This window comes from Dermochelys coriacea, chromosome 11 (genome assembly GCF_009764565.3).
Source record: "Dermochelys coriacea isolate rDerCor1 chromosome 11, rDerCor1.pri.v4, whole genome shotgun sequence".
NCBI classification, from domain to species: domain Eukaryota; kingdom Metazoa; phylum Chordata; order Testudines; family Dermochelyidae; genus Dermochelys; species Dermochelys coriacea.
Genome location: NC_050078.2, coordinates 3,080,443 through 3,099,199, shown reverse-complemented (window position 1 = coordinate 3,099,199; position 18,757 = coordinate 3,080,443). Strand labels below are relative to the sequence as shown.

Here is an 18,757-nt window from a genome sequence, read left to right as displayed (position 1 = left end):
AGGAATCATAGCCTCTGGAGATGGGAAAGACTCATCACAGAACCTACTCCATCTCTCTGCCAAAGCCAGGCTGTTCCAATCAGTCATTCACCAGGGGTTATCCTGCCTGACACTGGACTCCTAGCACTTCCCAGCTCAGGGCATCCTGTGAACTAGTAGATCTGTCAGGAAGCTCTTCCTGACCAGACAGACAGACGGACAGAGGGGCTATGAATGGGGCCAGACAGAGGGGCTATGTATGAGGATGGTCAGAAAGGCGCAAACAAGGCAGACACAAGGACATGTATGGGGATGGACAGTGACAGAAGGGCATGTATAGAGATGCACAGACTGAGGGGTACTGTAACAGAGTGGCTTTCTCTTGGGGTAGAGAGCCTGTGGCTAAATCAACCCTGATTACAGGATGAGCCCCACTTTCACATGGTGATGATAACACTCTTTCCATTCCCATTAGTATCTCTGGAGGATGCTGAACAGGAACTACTAAAGTTGGACTTTTCAAAACAGAGGTCCAGATAACTTGCATCCAAGAGTTTTAAAAGAGCTGGCTCAGGAGTTCACTGGACCATCATGTTGACTTTCAGTAAGTCTTGGAGCACTAGGGAAGTTCCAGAAGACTGGAAGAAAGCTAATGTACCAATTTTTAAAAAGGATAAATGGGATGACCAGGTAATTATAAGCCTGTCAGCCTGACATCAATCCCTGGCAAGATAATGGAGCGGCTGCTATGGGACTCAATTAACAATGAGCTAAAGGAGGGTAATGTAATCAATGCAAATCAACATAGGTTTATGGAAAATAGATCCTGTCAAACTAACTTGATAACTTTATTTGATGAGATAAGAAATTTGGTTGATAAAGGTATATATCATAATATATAGAGACTTCTGTAAGGCATTTGATTTGGTACTGAGCAACATTTTGATTAAAAAACTGGAACAATATAAAATTAACTTGGGACACATTACATGGATTAAAAACTGGCTAACTGATAGGTCTCAAAATGTAACTGTAAATAGGGAATCATCATTCCAACAGGTATGTTTCTAGTGAGGTCTGCAGGGATTGGTTCTTGGCCCTACGCTATTTACCATCTTTATCAATGACCTGAAATCATCACTGATAAAGTTTGCAGATGACACAAAAGTTGGGAGAGGGGTAAATAAGGAAGAAGACAGGTCACTGATTCAGAGCGATCTGGATCTCTTGGTAAACTGGGCTCAAGCTAACACTATGTGTTTTAATACAGCTAAATGTAAACATATCCATCTAGGAACAAAGAGCGCAGACCATACTCACAGGATGGGGGACTCTTGCACAGGAAGAAGTGACTCTGAACAAGATTTGGGGGTCGTGGTGGGTAATCAACTCAACATGAGCTCCCAACATGACGCTGGGGCCAAAAGAGATAATGCGATCCTGGGCTGCATCAACAGGGGGATCTTGAGTTATTTCATCTCTGGATTGGGCACTGGTGCGACCGCTGCTGGAATCCTGGGTCCAGTTCTGGTGCCCACAGTTCCAGGAGGATGTTGATAAATTGGAGGGTGGTCAAAGAAGAACCACACGAGTACCACTAAAGGATTAGAAAACCTGCCTTATAATGACAGACTCAAAGACCTCAGTCTATGTAGCTTAACAAAGAGACAGTTAAGAGGTGACTTGATCAGTCTTTAAGCACCTACCCAGGGAACAAACATTTGATAAGGGGCTCCTCAGTCTAGCGTAGGAAAATCTAACACGATCCAGTGGCTGGAAGTCAAAGCTAGACAAATTCAGACTGGAAATGAGATGTAACTGTTGGAGTAATTAGCCCTTGGAAGGAACAATTTACCAGGGCCATGGTCAGTTCTCCATCACTGACAATTTTTCAATCTCGATTGGATTTTTTTTCCCAGAAGACCTTCTCTAGGAATTGTTTTGGGGCAGCTCTATGGCCGGGGGGGTCAGATGAGATGGTCCCAATGGTCCGTTGGCCTTGGACTCTAAGAACCTATGAACCAGATGATTCCTGTGTAAAAGGAGCCAAGTTTAAGCGCCAAGAGGGTCCAGAGGAGAAAGAGCTGGAGGTAAGAGACTGCAGGGCCCTGACTCAGCAGAGGAGAGCCAGAGCAGGAAAGGAGGCTAAGAGCAGGGGAGAGAGGGAGGAAAGCTCTCAGGCAGGGGTCCTGGTAGAGACCCTGATTAGCCAGGGAAGAGACTGGGAAACCCAGAGGGGTCATAAAGAGGCAAGGTAGGAAGTTACCCAGGGAAAATTGCAATAGGGAGAAAGGGTCCAGCCCAGCTGTGCAGTACAGGGCTCTGGGCTGGAACCCAGGGGCGAGGCTGGGACCCCGTTCCCCTACCGGCCCCAAGGAGGGGGCCTATAAGCCCTTCCTGCAAACGCTCCAAGACCAGTAGCTCCCTCAGTGTCCTGCCCAGAGATGGGCTCTGGCCTCCGTGAAGGTGAAGAAGGGGATGGGGGCTGCTCCCCTGCCCAGACAGGTCACCATGAAGGATGCCTCATTCCAAGCGAGACTGTATTACTGAGCAGTACGAGACTGGCACCCGCACAGGGGGCTTGCTCAGTGCCTGGCAGCAGGGCCCCTTCGCCCACACTCACCCACCACAGCAAGGAGCTGCCTAGTGACAGTGGGATGCTCGCACCAGGACAGGGAGTATGATGCAAGGAGAAGAGCAGGGGCTGAAGGGGACGGGAGCAGAGGTTGCAGGCACTGGAAGAAGTGGGAAGGTGGAGGAAGGGGCTCAGGGATTAGTAGCTTTGGGCTGCAATGCCCCATGCAGAAGGGCCACCGGCTGTACCTTGGATCTTCTCCGGGCCGTACGAGAACACAAACTCCACCTTCCCATACTCCGGAAACCGGTCGTCTAGGATGGAAACAGAACACAGGAAACTCAGTGTGTGTCCAACCCGCGGGAGCAGCAGCTAAGTCACCTCTCCAAAGCCAGCGCCAAGGAAACCAACACACAAGCACCTGCGTTCAGGACAATCGGGCAATAACAGGAACCTTGGTCTTTATCACGAGAATCTCCTGCACCCGACTAGAGCCTTAGAGCTGATCCCGTCACAGTCCCAGCGGCCCTTGGCAGGGGGAGTCCAGAAGTCGCTCACCAACGGGCAGGGCCATGGGCAACCCTTTGCTGTTTCCACCATGAGAGGTTAGCCTGGGTAAAATGTCAGACTCTCAACCATGGAGACAGAGCCCCCCATTCATCAAACATAAAAACATAAGAATGGCCACCTAGCCCAGTATCTTGTCTCCCGACAGCAGCCAATGCCAGGTGCCCCAGAGGGAATGAACAGAACAGGGAATCATCAAGTGATCCATCCCCTGCCACCCAGGGTCTTATGCCTATAAAGCAGGGATGACACAATCCTGCCAGGAGCACAGTCCCCTACCGGTGTGCATTCAACCACCACTGAACCACAATTGCCAGCGTGCGTTCTACCTCCATGGCCATTCTGTTCTTAGCCTCCCTGCTGGGGTCAACCACAAAGGGTCAATCAGTGCCGATTTAGTGACATGGCTGAATCCCAGCTAGGAAATGGACTAAGGTCCATGACATCATTTCACAGAGACCGATGGCAGCCCCCTCCAGTCATTGACTCCATAGAGATGGAGGACCCCATAAGCTGCCAACAAACCCCCAAGAAAGGTGTTCCCTACCACTCAACAAGGGGGTGCCCCATCTGCCTTTTACACCATGCTCAACACCAGAACATCTGAGCAACATTCTCCACCCCACTGTCAGTCGCTGCTGTAATGGGGAGTCCTTCCTGCTGGGGGAGGCCCGAGACACGCCTCCGATGGAAATAACGAGTGATTCTTGGCCACCAGCTGCAGTATGTGGCTTCCTCCCTTGGCTCTCCAATTCAATCAACTCTTGAGACTTAAAACAGGCGAAGGTGAGGGATCTACACAGGGGAACCTGAGCTGGGGAGCCTGCTCCAGGGCCAAAGGGTCATTACATTAAGAAATACATCCTCAGAGTCACACTCCATCAAAAGTACTTCATCATGGTCTACAGTCTGACACCCATCCCCTGCCCGCCCTTGCAAGCTGTAAAAACATCACAGTGTCCGTGCTGGAGTGACTAATATTGTTCCAGGGCTTAGGGCAACAGTTGCTCACACAGCCCCCGCGTGAAGTGCATCACCTCGGGTATTTCCGTAGCATCATGTTTCACGTCCCCACCTCTCTGGGGCATGGTTGTAAATTACTCACTGACTCAAGCGGACCTGTGTCCAAGGGCGAACTGCTGGAGCTAGGGGATACCTTTGTACTGCAGCGCGCTGACAGAGTGCAGAAGATCGAGTAACAGCACGTGTTACTGGACCAGCCGGCAAGTGAACAGTGGTTTGAGTGGCCCAGGCACGACTCAGTCAGTGGGATCAGTCTGCTGAAGAACCCATGAGAGATGCCGGGGGGCAACCACCCCCATGGTGCAGCTTGGGGAAGATGACTTGGCGAGCAGGGTCACATCCCTGGCCACACGTGTAGATTGCAGGCAAACCCACCCAGCCTGAGGAGCGAGGAAGAGACCTTCAGCCTGCACTGGGATGAAAGCAGCTGAGAGGGACGGAGCAAGGGTAGGTCTTTCCCTGCAGTGATGTAGGCGGAGAGACAGAGCAGCTGCTACAGACGGAGATCACCCCCAGGTCAGTGATCTGCAGGGGAGGAGAGTGGACGGTAGGGCTGGCTGGACAGGAGCAATGCAGAAGAGACCTTCACCCTGCGGCAGGGCAGGGACCTGGAGATGAGGGTGGAGGGAAGCAGCAGAGGTTCAGGCAGAGAGCCGGTCAGGAAATGATTCTTTGTCTTCCGTAAAATTTCAATAAAGGGAAAAAATTGATTTTGTTTCAATTTCTCGTTGAATTCTTTTTCTTTTTTCGTTTTCATCAAAAATGGAATTTTTTTCCCTAAAATTTCCCTTTCACCAAAAAGCTATTTTTAATCAAAAAATGTGTTCCGATAAAAGATTTCCAATCAGCTTTGTGCACGAGGCCTTTGTCCTCCAGTAGGGCTAAAAGAGGCTGATAACGGTGGACGGGTGGCTCAGAATGGATGATTGGCTGTAGAAAACTGCAAGTTTTGTTGTCAGGAAATTTTGATTTTTTTTGGCTGTAGACCAACCAGCTGTAGATGGATGGGTGGCAGGAACCCCAAGCAGAACTGAGAGGAGATGATTCAGAGGAATGACCAGGGGCAGAGCTGAAGGGACCTTCACCCAACAGCAGCCTATGGATGGATGAACAGACTGACTGACCCAATGAATTATCAAAGAGGACCACTTAGGATATACAGTGCTGCTGGCGGAAAGAAAAACACCATCTACTCTCCAGGTATTGTGTGTTTATTGACAATGTTCAGCTCAGTGTGGTCACACGGACGTGGAGGGTAGGCTGCATGTATGAAAACTCCTAGTAGGGTCTAGTGGGCAGGTTTGCATCAAGCGGAAAGCCCCCGTCTCAGGCTGGTATCCACTAGTAGCTGGATGAGATGTCGAAAGCAACTTCCCAATGAGCTGAGCTTGGCAGAGATTCCTTACAGCTGCCCTAGACAGGAGCAGACGTGAATCTCCATGTGCATTGCTCCAGGGTACGCCGATCGGTGGGACGTTCCCAACTTCCGGTGATCAGACGTGGTGGTAGAAGGCCCACGTAAGAGCCTAGGTAGGCAGGCAGCCCATGAATGAGCTAATCAGATTTCACAAATAAGGAGGGGTGGGACTAGAGAGGCCAAAGACAATGCAGATTTGGAGGCTGTGGGGCTGGTGATGCCCTTTCCAGTGGGCTGGCACTGGATCAATGCGCTACCATGGTGTTGGGAAGTGCAGTGCGACCATCTTAGATAATTTGCAAAACCAAAGAGGTCATTACAGATCCCATTACACTTTTAATGTGGAGAAAGGCGTTGCCCCAGGTCCCCCGGGCGGATTGAAGCTGAGTAACAGCTAGATATGCTACAGAGAGAGAAGCAGAGACAGTTTGGTGAGCACACTGGGATCCTGATATTCCAAGTCCTCTGAAAATCACCAAAGTCCCCCAGTGTGGAGCTGATATATCTATGTTCCCAGACACCCTGGTAATGGGAGCTGTATCAGAACCGCAATGGGGCAGAAATGTGAAAACCAAGCAGGCAAAGTAACTCATCAATAAACCCCCCAAACCGTGAGTGGCACAAGATTTCCCCATCCAGGCTGGGTCCCACATACCTCTCCCCGCCTGGCAAGAACAACGCAATCACCTTTAAAGGCTTCGTCCAGGTCCTCCTTCCCGAAGACAATGCCGAGGTCATGGATGGCGCAGGTGTGGAACTGCACCCGGAAAATGACGTCTCGGGTCGGGCTGCGGAACTTTTTGTGGTAGCATTTCAGCTGTCCAGGAGAAGGGAAGAGGTGTCAGCCTCTCCATAACCCAACCAGGAAACACTCCAGCGAGCCTTGGGTAATGCCAGGTCTCAGTCTCGCCGCCTCTCCTTATCTAGCTGGCCTAGTGGGAGTGGTTTCTCTCCTCTCTTCCCAGCTGTTGCGCACCCTGATATCTGGGTAACTGGCTGGACTGCAACAGGGCAGAGCGGACGGATCCTGCAGTGACTTCCAAGAGCCATGCAGGGTGGAGATGGCTTTGATGCCATGTGAGCATGTGGCCATTGCAAGGCACCAGTTCACCCCATTGCACCAAGATGCAAAGCTGGGACCCTTTCCCCATCACCTGCAGAACAGCAGGGTAGGCGCTGGCAGCTCCCCCTAGGGCTCAGTGTTGCACAGTGTTGTAGCTGGGGTCTCCCTACCCCTATGGACTATCCTCCACCTTCCCCCAGGGACTGTTTCTTCTCCCCCGGCAGCCCCATTGAGCCCAGCTCCTCACTGGATGGGAGGTTCAGGGCAGGCTGCTATCAGTCTCTTACCAGGATATCTCCCTTCAGGAGCAGTCCAGGCTCAATGGTGATGCAGATGCTGGTCTGGCTGTCTCCTTGCACGTTGCTGCGGAGAGAGGGAAATAACTCAGCCTGGGTGCAAGAGCCCAAGGACTCCATCAGCTAAGCGGCAGGCAATCTCAAGCAGCTCCGGGGGTGGGCGTGGAGAGAAATCCTAGCGAGGTGGGTGCTTTCCCCAGCTCACCCGAGGCCTGGCTGGAAATGCCATGAGAAAAGGTTCCATCACGTAGTCTCTGCTGTTTCCAGCTGCCCCCCAGGCTAGGAAAATCATCACTGTCTTTGTATACAGTTCAGCGGCGCCTGGAGGCACCCCCTGGGATCAGAACCCTATTGCACTAGGTGCTGTACAGATAGACAGGGCCAGTCCCTGCCCCCGAAGAGCTCAGGGGCAAAATAGGCAGGCGGGGAAATGATTTGCCCAAGGTCATGCTGCAGGTTAACGGCAGAGACAGGAACAGACCCCAGGCCCCCCCTGGCACCCCGCAGTGTGCTCCCTGCTAGCCCCCCTCCCCCCCATCAGGTGCAGCCCAGCTGCCAGGCTTTTAACCCGGAGATGCCCCCACGGACCCAGGAGGGGCAGAGAAATTTCCAAAACAAAAGGGGACAGTGGAGAAAAAGCCATGGCAACCCCAATGCCGGTTCGGAGCCTGGGGGGAGGACTTGACTGGGGGGGCAGTGGAGGCGGGGCCTTGTTCACCTAGACGCTCACGATGCGGGCTGAGAGTAGCAGCTCCTAGCACAGCCGGCTCGGGCCAGCAGGAATTTCTCTGAGCTAGTCACTCAGCTCCCTCATTCCCAGGGGAATTCCTGCAGTACTGAGCTGGGAACGGGGCATAAAATCATCCCGGCTGTGGTTGTTCACGTGCCCCATCGGCGGGCCAGCATTGCTGACCGTGTCAGCCCAGCCGGCAGGGGGAGCTCACAAGTATCATGTCAGTGACAGCCGTTGTTTTTGTATAGGTCCTACGAAAAACACTGCGTATTGGATTTGCCATTTTGCAGCCATTTTTAAAGTCGATCTTTAGAGTCTGGAGCACATTTGACAGCTGATTATAATATACAGTTGGTCGCTGCTGGGGTCTAAACTATTTGACAGTGTCCCAGGAAAACCAAAGAGAAGCAGCAAAACTACATCCCCGTCTCTCCCAGTGGGCCCTGACCCAACGATCAGCATTTATACAGGAGCAGTGCCCGACTGGGACACCAGACAACTCCTTAGTCTAGAGGTTCGAGCAGGATACGACCCAGGGTACATAGCACCCCACAGCTCTGCCCCTAACTGTCTATGGGGCTCTGGGCCAGTTACTTCCACCGCCTTTATGCAGCAACTTCCTCACTCGCCCCCCGCCCAGTGGATGTAATGGTCCATGAGGGTTAATCCAAGTGGTTTCGTCATTCGCTGGCCTTGGGGCTCAGCTTTCATGGGTGAGATAAACTTGGGGTTTATTAACAGCTTCCCATAGACAGGCTATTAAAAGCTGAAAGGTACGAGTGGGCCTGTAGTAAATTTCATTGAAGAGATGGCATCAGGCGTGGTTAGAAACAGGCGTGTCCTGTATGGGCAGGTCACATATTAGGGAGAAGAGGTCACATATTAGGCCTGCAGTCAGACAGGCCAAGGGGACAAGGGAAGAAAAAGAAAAGAGACAAGCGTTTTTCCACGCACCCTTGTCTGTGACAGTGTTCACAGAGGCTGTGTCTACACTGCTTTGCAAACCCAAGCCTAGGGGACCCGGAATTGTGGACTCGGTGGTTCCAATGCCTGCACTTGAGTGTCCACACTGCCTTGTAAATCTGGATTTACAACTGCTGGCCCCGGGTCTCACAGCCGTGCTAACGCGTCCACACTACACAGGCCTTCTGACTTGGGTCTGCAGCTTGAGCTGTGTCCACACTGCAAAATGACAGCAACTGGACCCAAATTGCAGCAGGACTCACACCCTGACCCCACCTCCCCAGCAGGGTCCTAAGACCCAGGTCCTCAGAGCTTGCCGACCTGAGTCAGACGGATCTGCGTGTGGACAGAAGGGGGGCTTGGGTTCAAACCTGAGTCAGAGCCCCGGGTTGGAGTGCAGTGTAGACATAATCAGTGTGTCCAGCAGGGCACATACACCCCACCCCACCCCACTGCCCAGGGCTCTACCTTCAAATTAGCACATGGAAGCCAAACTGTCTGCTCCCCACTGCACACATCAGCACTGGGGCCAGGCAGGTGCCAGGCAAAACAGCTCAATGGGGGGAGATTTGGAAGGTGGGGCTGGGGAAGCCGGGCTGGGAGCTGACCCCAACCTTTGCCCCAGCCTCGATGTGTCGTTGAGTGGCTGGAGGTAGCTGGTGGGTGCCGTTCTGTGCTTGCGCTCCCCCTCCGCCCACTCCTGCCCAGATCTGCTTTCCTAGGAGAGGGAAGCCCCGAAATACAGGGAGGGAGATGCCATGAGAGAGCCCGTTCGTGACACTCCCAGCACCATTTCTCAGCCCAAGTGGTTGGGAGACGCACAAAGTGCTTTGAGATCCCCAATGAGCACAAACAATGCTACATCCCTGCTTCCCAGCCACAGTCCAGTGTCCCAGCACTGCAGCTGTCCTTGCAACCACTGTCCTGGGCTTCCCCTCTCTCCCTTAGGGCAGAATCTGCCAGCGTGCAGGCTGGGTACCATCAAAGTCCCCCATTGAGCCCTCAGGGCCTTGCGCTGCTTGGCTGCATGGGAGAGAACTTCCCCCTGAGTGCATCGTCTGTCTCCCACTCGACTGCGCCTCACTCGCACGCCCTAAGGCAGGGGCTGCCCATCACCTGGGCTCTGGAGCCAGCCAGGAAACGTCCCACGAGGTGATATGTCAAAGGACAAGCTGGAGTGCAGCTCTCCCGGCCAGAGGAGAAAGCACGTGCCCCTGTTCTCTGGGCAGCAGAGTAAGAGCTCCATTCCTGCTAAGGAAGTAAGAATCCCTCGCCCTCCCAGCCAGACAGCTGCTGAGCTGCTCAAAGGTCCGGGAGCGCTGGCTGATGGCTGCATCACTGCACCAGGGAGGGTGGGCGGGGAAGAGGGCTACGGAAAGGCCTGTGAAGAAAAGGCACCACAAAACGATCGGCGGGACTCCTCCGGCAGAGCCCAGCCAGTGGCAGTCCCTGGGGACCGGGCACGTGGAGAACTGAAAGGCGTCTCCAAGCACACCGGAAGGGGAGGGCAGTTTTTAGGTCAGATGGGCTGATCTGCCCATGCTGCCGGGATTCTTCGGAGCAGGTCAGGCGCGTGTCGGGGGCCAGTCTACACGGCATGTGTCTGCAGCGGGGCTAGGGAGGACAATGGCGGATTTGGGATGCCCGGAAAAATCTCCCCCCACCCCGGCCAACATTAATCATAAGCGCAAAGTGCAGCTTGTTTCTACTCCAAGCTTTCCCCTTTCCTTACAGGACCCAGCCGTGTTTCACACCAACACCCGAGCTCGTCGGAGTCCTAGATGCAGAAGGCCCATTGAGTCACCGGGACCATCTCTCGGACAGGAGACAGTCACAGGGACTGGAAGTAAGGGCCTGTAGGCAGAGAGAGGAACCCAAGAGAGAGCTGATATTTACTAGATCCCAGATGTGTACACCGGCTGCATGGCCTGGTAGATCTTCAGGAAGGGCCGGCATCCTAGAAGACACCGATCAGAAATGGAGAGAAGGAACATTCGTTAGCCACGGGGATTAGTCACCAGGAAGGAAAACAAACAGCCCAGCCAGGTGGAGCGGGACAGGGCACTGGGGACCTTTCCCTAGCCTGCCTGCTTCTTGCAGCACCTTCCCCAGGCCTGGACAAGAAGCGGCCCGGACACGTGGAGGTGGGAGCAGAGAGATCCCTACACATTGTCCGCCCTTCCTACTGGCAGACCGCAGTGAGACATGGCAGGCTGCCCCGGCCCAACCACAGCCCTTGGGGTCCAGAGTCCCTAACAACTAGCACTGAAGAGAACTCAGTGCACCAGCCAGGGGTGCACCAGCCCCTGCTAATGACAACAGAGGGGAGCTCATGCAGCTTCCGGGCTGGTGACCGGAGGATGGTAACCCCCCTGCTTGATGGCGGTGTGTCGGAGTGCCAGCAATCCCCCGGAGTTAGGGCCACCGCTGAGTTCCCACAATAAGCCCAACTGCAGCTCCATTCTGGAATCCATTGGAAATGGCCACGAGCCATTGGCAAAGATGCTCTGCCTACACTAGGGCTCCCACCACAGAGCTGCACAGTGGCTAGTGACAGGGTGATTGCCCTTCCCTCCACCTGCTCTGGGTGGCGTGCCCCAGGGGGCCAGGACACGGGCCGGGGCTGCTCTCGGGCAACCCAGACACCCACCAGGGCTGGGCTCCTTGGGCAGCGCTTACCATGGCCTGGCTCCAGCCGGAGAAGGAAAAGGAGGGGTCGGGGGTGGGGCTCCTGCATGCGTCCCGCTTTAGCCTTTCGAAAAGCGGTCACCCTGCCTAGCGAGGGGAGAGATGGCTGAGGCCCAAACTCATCCTGTCAACAAGGCATTGATAGTGGCCGGCAGCCCCTGGCTCCCTGGAGCCCACGCAGCCTCCGGTCTCACTTGCATATACCCAGCCTTTCTGAAACGCTGTGGCGTTTACCCACCCCGGTGCCCCCTACCCCTCATGCAGGTTCTGTGCCCCTGGAAAGTAGAGTCACGCTGGGGGGCAGCAAACAGCCCTCCCGTGCCGGAGCCGGGGGGACACTTACCGCCTTTGGACTCGAAGTTGGGGATCCCGTGCATGATGACATGGTGCAGGAACAAGGGCTTGTTGTTCATTTTGATGGTGCCGGACAGCAGGCCGCTGAAGTAATGGACATACCTGGGGCAGAAACCAGCATGGGTTCAGGAGGTTAGTGGTGTCTGTGCACGGCCTGTTCAAGCTGCTTTGGTCTCCTCACTGCAGAAGGGGGCTGGGCACCTGTCCCCTATTCCCTCTGCTCCTTTCCTTCCACCCGGATACCCCGCTCAGTAGCCCTTTCCGTTTGTAAACTAACCCTTCGGCTTAGTTGCCTGCATCGGAAGCCTTTCCAAATGTGCCCCAGAATCCTTTGCTCCAAAGGAGACACCCTGGCAGCTGACACCAGGGGATCCAGGCTCATCTGAGACTCAAAGGCACCGACTGAGCAGAAACAGGGTGGCCAGAAACTTCACAGCTAGGGAGGAGGGTTTCAGGACTGGCTAGAAGGCCCGAGGGGTCTCAATCCTGGGCCTTCAAAGCTGCCAAGCAGCAGGCATCTCCATGCTTCCAGCCAAGGAGAAGCTATAAGCAGTGCATGTTACACTACCCACAGCCCAGAGGACACAGACCAGAGGAAGTCGCACCTCAAGGGGTCTGACAGGCAGCAGCCTCACGGCTCCTGATTGGCTTCCTCCCCTATATAAATAAACCCAAGGAGCATTCCAGCAAGCGCCCGGAGAACAGAGCATCTCTCCTGTAGCTGTCACCATCGTTCCTGCTCCCTGTTCTTGAACTCCTGGCTTTGACCTCACCTTGATTTGGACCTCGCCTCCTGACCCAGACCCTGTAACCTGACTCGGACTCTGATTCTCGGTATTGGCCCCGGCCTAGAGCTTGACTATATGCCTGCATCTATCTTATTATCTGTCCCATTCCTAATGGTTCCTGACATTCTGTTCAGTTTTTTGACTGTCGCTGCAGATTGAGTGGATGTTTTCAGAGAGTCATCCACAACGGCTCCAAGATCTTTCAGCCAATTTAGACCCCCATCATTTTGTATGTATCGCTGGGATTATGTTTTCCCAATATTCGTTACTTTACATTTATCATCACTGAATTTCATCTGCCGTTTTCTTGCCCACTCATGCAGTGGTGTGAGATCCCTTTGTAACTCTTCACAGTCAGCTTTGGATTTATCTATCTTAAGTAGTTTTGTATCATCTGCAAACTTTTCCACCTCACTGTTTACCCCTTTTTCTGGATCATTTACGAATACGCACTGTAATTTTCACTCCATGCATCTGAAGAAGTGGGGGGTTTACCCCCAAAAGCTTATGCCCAAATAAATCTGTTAGTCTTTAAGGTGCTACTGGACTCTTCGTTGTTTTTGTGGATACAGACTAACACAGCTACCCCTCTCATAATAAGATAGTGGCATGATGATATCTTCTATCTAAATCCATGGTATATCGCCACCTTGAATGCTGTGTGCGGTTCTGGTCACCCCCAGTCCAGCTGGCCCTCGCGACATACCCAACACTGACAAAGCACAGACCACGTGTCCCCACTGAATTCTCCAAAGTGGAACAGCCTGATCTGAAATGTCTGACTGGCCAAAGGAGAATTCCTTCGAGACTGTTAGCCATTCAAAGCTGGGCCTTAGTCCACTGAACGGATCATCTTCTCCAGGCCTCCAAGAGGATCCAAACTTGACTTGCCACGTCAGCATCACCTGCTGTGGTTGATCTGTGTACGTACAGACCAGCTAACCTGGGAGACAGTGCAGGCTTGCTGGGGTATGTTATTGTGCCCAGGTAAGCTCACTGAGCAGAACTCCTTTCCTCACACATAGCTCACACTAGATACGCACATGCGTTTGGCTCAGAAGTCCCAAGAGATGTGATAAACCTAACGAGGTCCTGTTCTAACAGTTTTCAGAGTAGCAGCCGTGTTAGTCTGTATTTGCAAAAAGAAAAGGAGTACTTGTGGCACCTTAGAGACTAACACATTTATTTGAGCATAAGCTTTCGTGAATGCATCCGATGAAGTGAGCTGTAGCTCACGAAAGCTTATGCTCAAATAAATTTGTTAGTCTCTAAGGTGCCACAAGTACTCCTTTTCTTTTTGTTCTAACAGTGGTTCTGGGAGTGGAGCCAGCAAATGACTGACACAGTAACCCAAACTGGGGAAGAACTGATCTACCTTAGAAGGCTCAACTAAGAGTGCCAGGATGGGCATGCAGAAATAGAGAGAGAGAGAAAACAGTGAAACCCACAAGCTTTCAAACTGCAACGTAAGCTTCCCCCACAGAAGATCTCAGCCCAGATCCTCAAAGATGTAGGCACCAGACTCTTGTTGTTTTCACCTTATCCCTCTGAGGACGTGGGCCCTCCACCCGAACCCCTCCTAAATCAAACCCCCGGCCCCAGTGAGCCGCTGGGTGTTCTAGGCGCCCAGGCACTGGCGTTTCCCCTGCGCGGATCCCAAGGTGTTGAGCTGGGGTTGGATTTCTCCCACCCGCCAGAGCGATCTGGATTCCGAGCCGTGTTCACACCTGCCCATGGGCTGCCCTGGTTTCCAGGCCAGGGTGCGAGGGCATGAGAGCGAGGGAAAGCCCAGGGGAGCAGAGCTGGAGGCCGAGGCAGCGATGGGAGAGGAGACGGGGCTCGAAATCTCTACAGATCCCCCCCCCTGCAGCACCAGGAAAATCTCCCCCTGGCCGCAATTCAGCAGCTCCAGCGCCCAGAAGGAACAAACTGGGACAGCAGCATGGACCGCGGGAGGCCTCTAGTGCCACCTAGTGGAGCAGAGGGGAATGCACGTTTGATACCGGCGAGTTGTGCGGGCTCCTTCCCTGCAACAGGGAGGCCTGGGTGGAGCACTGCCCCGTTCATCTGACCTGCACCACATATGCCAAGAGGCTGTTGTCACTTCGATACCAGCCAGGTCCCTTTCACGACAGGAGGGGGCAATGCCACTTGGCCCAGGCTTCTGAGCCAGCATGGGCCAGGGTGCATCCAAGGGGGCAGTTCGAAGGGCAATTCCCTCATGGGTTGTCCCGTAATTGTCCACTGGGGGGGTGTCGCACCCCATGCTCTGAAGCAGCTGACACCATGCCCTGTCCGAGACAATCAGGCAGTGCCTGGTCCCTACTTGGTTCAAGGGAGAAGCAAGGGGTACGCGGGGCGGGTGGCAGAGCTGGCCCTGTGGCTGTAACCGGCAGCTGGGCCCGTGTAATCTGATGGGCAGCCTGCTCCTCTATTGAAGCACCCGTGACACGCACGGGAAGTGGAAGTTGCGGGGCCATTACCGAGTCCCCGATCGCACCAGCCAGATGTTGGCAGGAACAATGCCATGAGCCGACCTGACAGGGCGCTGCCCAGAAAACCCCCGACTAGCAGCAGCCACTGACAGAGCCCAACACCCACTTGGTAGATGGGGCCCAATCCCGAGCTGATGCAAACAGACCCAGCGCAAGGGAGGTCACTCGAACTGCACCGAGGTCCGGGATCTGACCCAGCCCCTGTGTGCCTTTATATGGATAGTGCCCTGCAGATAACTTAAGACACACACATGCCCTATACCCAGAGCTGGACAATTACAGGTGGCACAAATGCTGCTTGGAGAAAGGAAGCATTTTACTGAGTTTACCCTGCTAAGTGGATGCCAGGTTGCAGCCTGTTGAGCCTGGTGCATCTGTCGGCCTGGTGCAAGTCACTAAGAGCTGAGGGCATCAAAGCTCAGCAAAAAAGCTTGATTTGCAGTGCAAGGCAAATCCCCTTCCCTAGGAGGCACCTTCAATTCCCAACAGCCCGGAGGGGTCCTGGGCTGGCTGCTCGCACATTGCCCTGCAGCCGCCTGCTGTCTGTGTGTCTGTCCCTGTGGGGGCTGTAGACTTGCCCACAGGTGGGGCAATCATTCACCCAGGTTCCTCTGGGTTGGGGACTCAGCTGAACAAATCCAGAACTCGGCTCAGCACCGTTAACCTGCCCAGGCTTCTGGCAGAGCAAGGGGCACGCAGAGGTTGCTTGGCAGGCCAGGCTGGTCCGCAGGAGGCTCGTCCCCAAGCCCGTGTCAGGAGAGTTTCCCCTGGGCACCGCGGCTGTGGGAATGCAGAGCCCGACCCTGAGATCCTGGCTGAGTGCAGGAGCCTGGGTAAAAAGGGCCAGCCCCCCACACCCACTGCCTCAGCTCCTCGCTCTCGGTTGGGGTCTTGATATTTTCCTTTAAAGCAAGGAAAGAGCCGACCCAGAATCTCAAACCCAACCCGCCATGCAGGGGGGATCAAGCCCAGTCCAAACCCATGCCTATGGTCTGGGTCTGGATCAGATTCAGAGCCAGAAGGGGCCCAGTTTCTGGATCTAGGCCAGGCATCCTGCCCCTGCTTTCCAGCCCTCTCACCTGCATGGGGGGGCCAGAGATTACCCAGCTGCCTCTGCTGGAGGCCTCTCCCCCTCCCAATTTGATGCAGCACGCACCAGGCACACCAAGTCCTGCCACCAGGGGGCATCTTTTCCCACCTGAATCCATGCCCCACGCACACCATGTCCGGGCACCACATGCCCGATCAAACACCGGCTCAGTCACCACCTTTATTTCCATCACCAAAGGAGGGGCCCAGGCCAGTGCTCGCAGCTCTGGCTGCCGGGGAGGGAGGCGCCGCAGGACTGACCTCTTCTGTGACGGCTGCCCGACTGGCAGCACCTTGTCCTCGTAGAACCTCTTCATGGCAAACCTGTCGAGGGCTTGGTCCGCGCTGCGGGGGGAAGGTGCACGTGGTCAGAGGGGCGGGCTGGGCTCCGGGCTGCATGCAAGGCGGGCGGCAGTAAGGCCGAGTGCGCGGGAGGGCGTGGCAAGGGGGCTCGGTCTCCCCCCGACACGTTTATAAACAGGAGGCGCCGGAGAGCTCACTGGGGCTATTTCGAGGCCTTTCGGGTTTTATCTGACCCGGGGAAACGTCCCTCGGGGCTTGTTTGGGGGCCAGGGGTGGAGAGCCCTGGGATAGCAGGGGGCTGCGGGGTCGGGAGTGAGGGACATCGGCAGAGCTGGGGGGGGGAGCCCAGGGCTGGGATAGCAGGGGGCTGCGGATCGGGACTGAGGGGCACTGGCAGAGCAGTGGGGGGAGCCCAGGACTGGGATAGCAGGGGGCTGCGGGTTGGCAGTGAGGGGCCCTGGCAGAGCTGTGGGGGAGGGGAAACCAGGACTGGAGTAGCAGGGGACTGTGGGTCAGGATTGAGAGGCCCCAGCAGAGCTGGGGGAGACCCCAGGGCAGGTCGGGACTGAGGGGCACCCCAGGCCGGGATGAGCAGGGGGTGCTGTGGGTCAGGGCTGAGGTGCCCCGGCAGCATCGTGGAGCGGGAGGAGGGTGTTTTCTCAGTGCGCTTCTCCCCCTCCCAGTCAGCCCCACCCTCCAGAGCTCGCCCCCAACACACGCTGCCTGGGTCCCAGATGCTGTCTCCGCAGGGCTGCACCGGATACCCCAGCTCAGGGAGGCGGCTCCCACTTGCTCCCCCCTGGATTTACGGACACAAACCAGAGCCCGTTGGATCGACACAGACCTGGAATTGCCACTGCAGCCTGAGCCGGGCGGGCAGAGACCCAGTCCATGATGCCCGGCCCCAGGAACCCTGCAGGCTGCAGTCCTCTAGCATCGGGTCAGGGGCATCCCCCGGCCCCCCACATTCTGCCCCCAACCGAGGGGCTGCCCTGGTACTGTCAGTCCTTGGCCACCTTTCCCTGCTGCCAACCAGGGCACTGGGGACAGCTGTGGGTGAGGGACCCTGTTCTCCTCTCACCCAGCAGCTGACCGGGCTGGGTTTGAAGTGCTATCCTGGAGGCAAAGAGCCCCGTATCTCATTTGCAGGCCCATACTTCCCTGCCCCCCAGGAGGTGGTCTCTTCTTCTCCCCCCTCAGCGTTTGCCCCGCCTGCCTCCCTCCCAGGTGGCTGGTTCAGGCAGACGGTCGCCCCTGAGCCAGGCCAGGGAGATGCCAGGAGCCGAGAAGCTGCCAATGGTCTCCCCAGGCAGAAGAAGGGGTGGGCACCAGTGCCCAAAGCCCAGCCCAGAACGGGGGGCCTGGGCCAAAGGCACCATTACCGCTGCTGGGAAGCGGGAGGACTTGGTAGAGAAGCAGCGTCCTCCTGAACCGGGCTCCGAAAGGCGGGTCCCCAGGCTGGTTATCTCCTGTGGGGCACTTAGGCTGTGGGAAGAGGGTCCAGAGGAGATGCTTGGGTACTGCTCCAGGTGCCCCACACCCACACACGCCAGGCTCCTCTCACCTGGCTGAAATGTTGCTGTAGTGCATGTAAGCGGCAACCACGACTCCCATCCGGCCTCGGTTTCCCTGCGAGAGACCAGAACAAAGAGGGCGCTGGGTGTTCCAGGGGGCAACCAGAGACATCCCAGAGTCTGCCAGCCAGCGGCAGGGTCCTTCGCGCAGGGCCTGATTCGACGCCCACTGAATACAAAGACTCCCCTTGACTTCAACAGGCTTTAGACCAGGCCCCGAGTGCCGCGCTGCATTGCTGGGTGCTGGAAACCTGCCGCCACATTCCACCCCAGAGGTGGCTGCATTGCAGCAGCCAGCAAAATGTTCACAATATTTCCAGTCTGAACCGCCCAGAGTGATCCGCTAGGGAAGGGCGGTGCTAGGGGAATCCGAGACATCAGCGCTGGGATCTTGTATTTGGCCAGCCTGATGAATAACCCCCTGCCGAAGCTTTTAACAGAAGGGAACTGCTGTGTCTGGATTTGGAAGCTGTTGTTTTTCTAATTATGTTTCACGCACATGAAGTGTATTGTCATGCCTGACAGCGTGTGTGTCCCCTCACTCCCCTATCTACTAGGCCAGAGCTGACGAGTGGGGGGGGGGCATGCAGGGTCGCACGCCTCCCCCAGATTACTCGGTCACATGGTGCGGCTGGGCCCCCTCCCTGCGGGACAGCTGAGTTGACAAGCTGCGCCAGAGGCAGGAGGGACAGCTGGGAGCCAGAGGTGACTGCATTTCAGTGGTGGGTTAAATTTCCCTGTCTGTAGGATCTCGTCTGTACCTCTCTCCTCCCAAAGCACCTTGCCAGGACCACTGAACTGCAGCCACCTCTGGCGTGGGTCAAAGGCAGCCAGCACACTCCAGGCTGCA

At 55.4% G+C, this 18,757-nt stretch overlaps 1 protein-coding gene across 22 annotated transcripts in view; it reads right to left on the bottom strand.

Annotated features, from left to right (window-relative positions):
* The window catches only part of TNS1 (tensin 1), a 279,839-nt gene that overhangs the window by 92,404 nt on the left and 168,678 nt on the right, over nucleotides 1–18,757 (bottom strand). For all 22 annotated transcript variants that reach the window (XM_043504818.1, XM_043504821.1, XM_043504825.1 and 19 more), the window contains 7 exons: nucleotides 17,898–17,962; nucleotides 16,292–16,375; nucleotides 11,648–11,760; nucleotides 10,513–10,573; nucleotides 6,912–6,987; nucleotides 6,249–6,378; nucleotides 2,803–2,868 (listed from right to left, as the gene is read on the bottom strand). In XM_043504818.1, coding sequence (XP_043360753.1) covers nucleotides 2,803–2,868; nucleotides 6,249–6,378; nucleotides 6,912–6,987; nucleotides 10,513–10,573; nucleotides 11,648–11,760; nucleotides 16,292–16,375; nucleotides 17,898–17,962 — 595 coding nt within the window. The remainder of the gene's footprint in view (nucleotides 1–2,802; nucleotides 2,869–6,248; nucleotides 6,379–6,911; nucleotides 6,988–10,512; nucleotides 10,574–11,647; nucleotides 11,761–16,291; nucleotides 16,376–17,897; nucleotides 17,963–18,757) is intronic.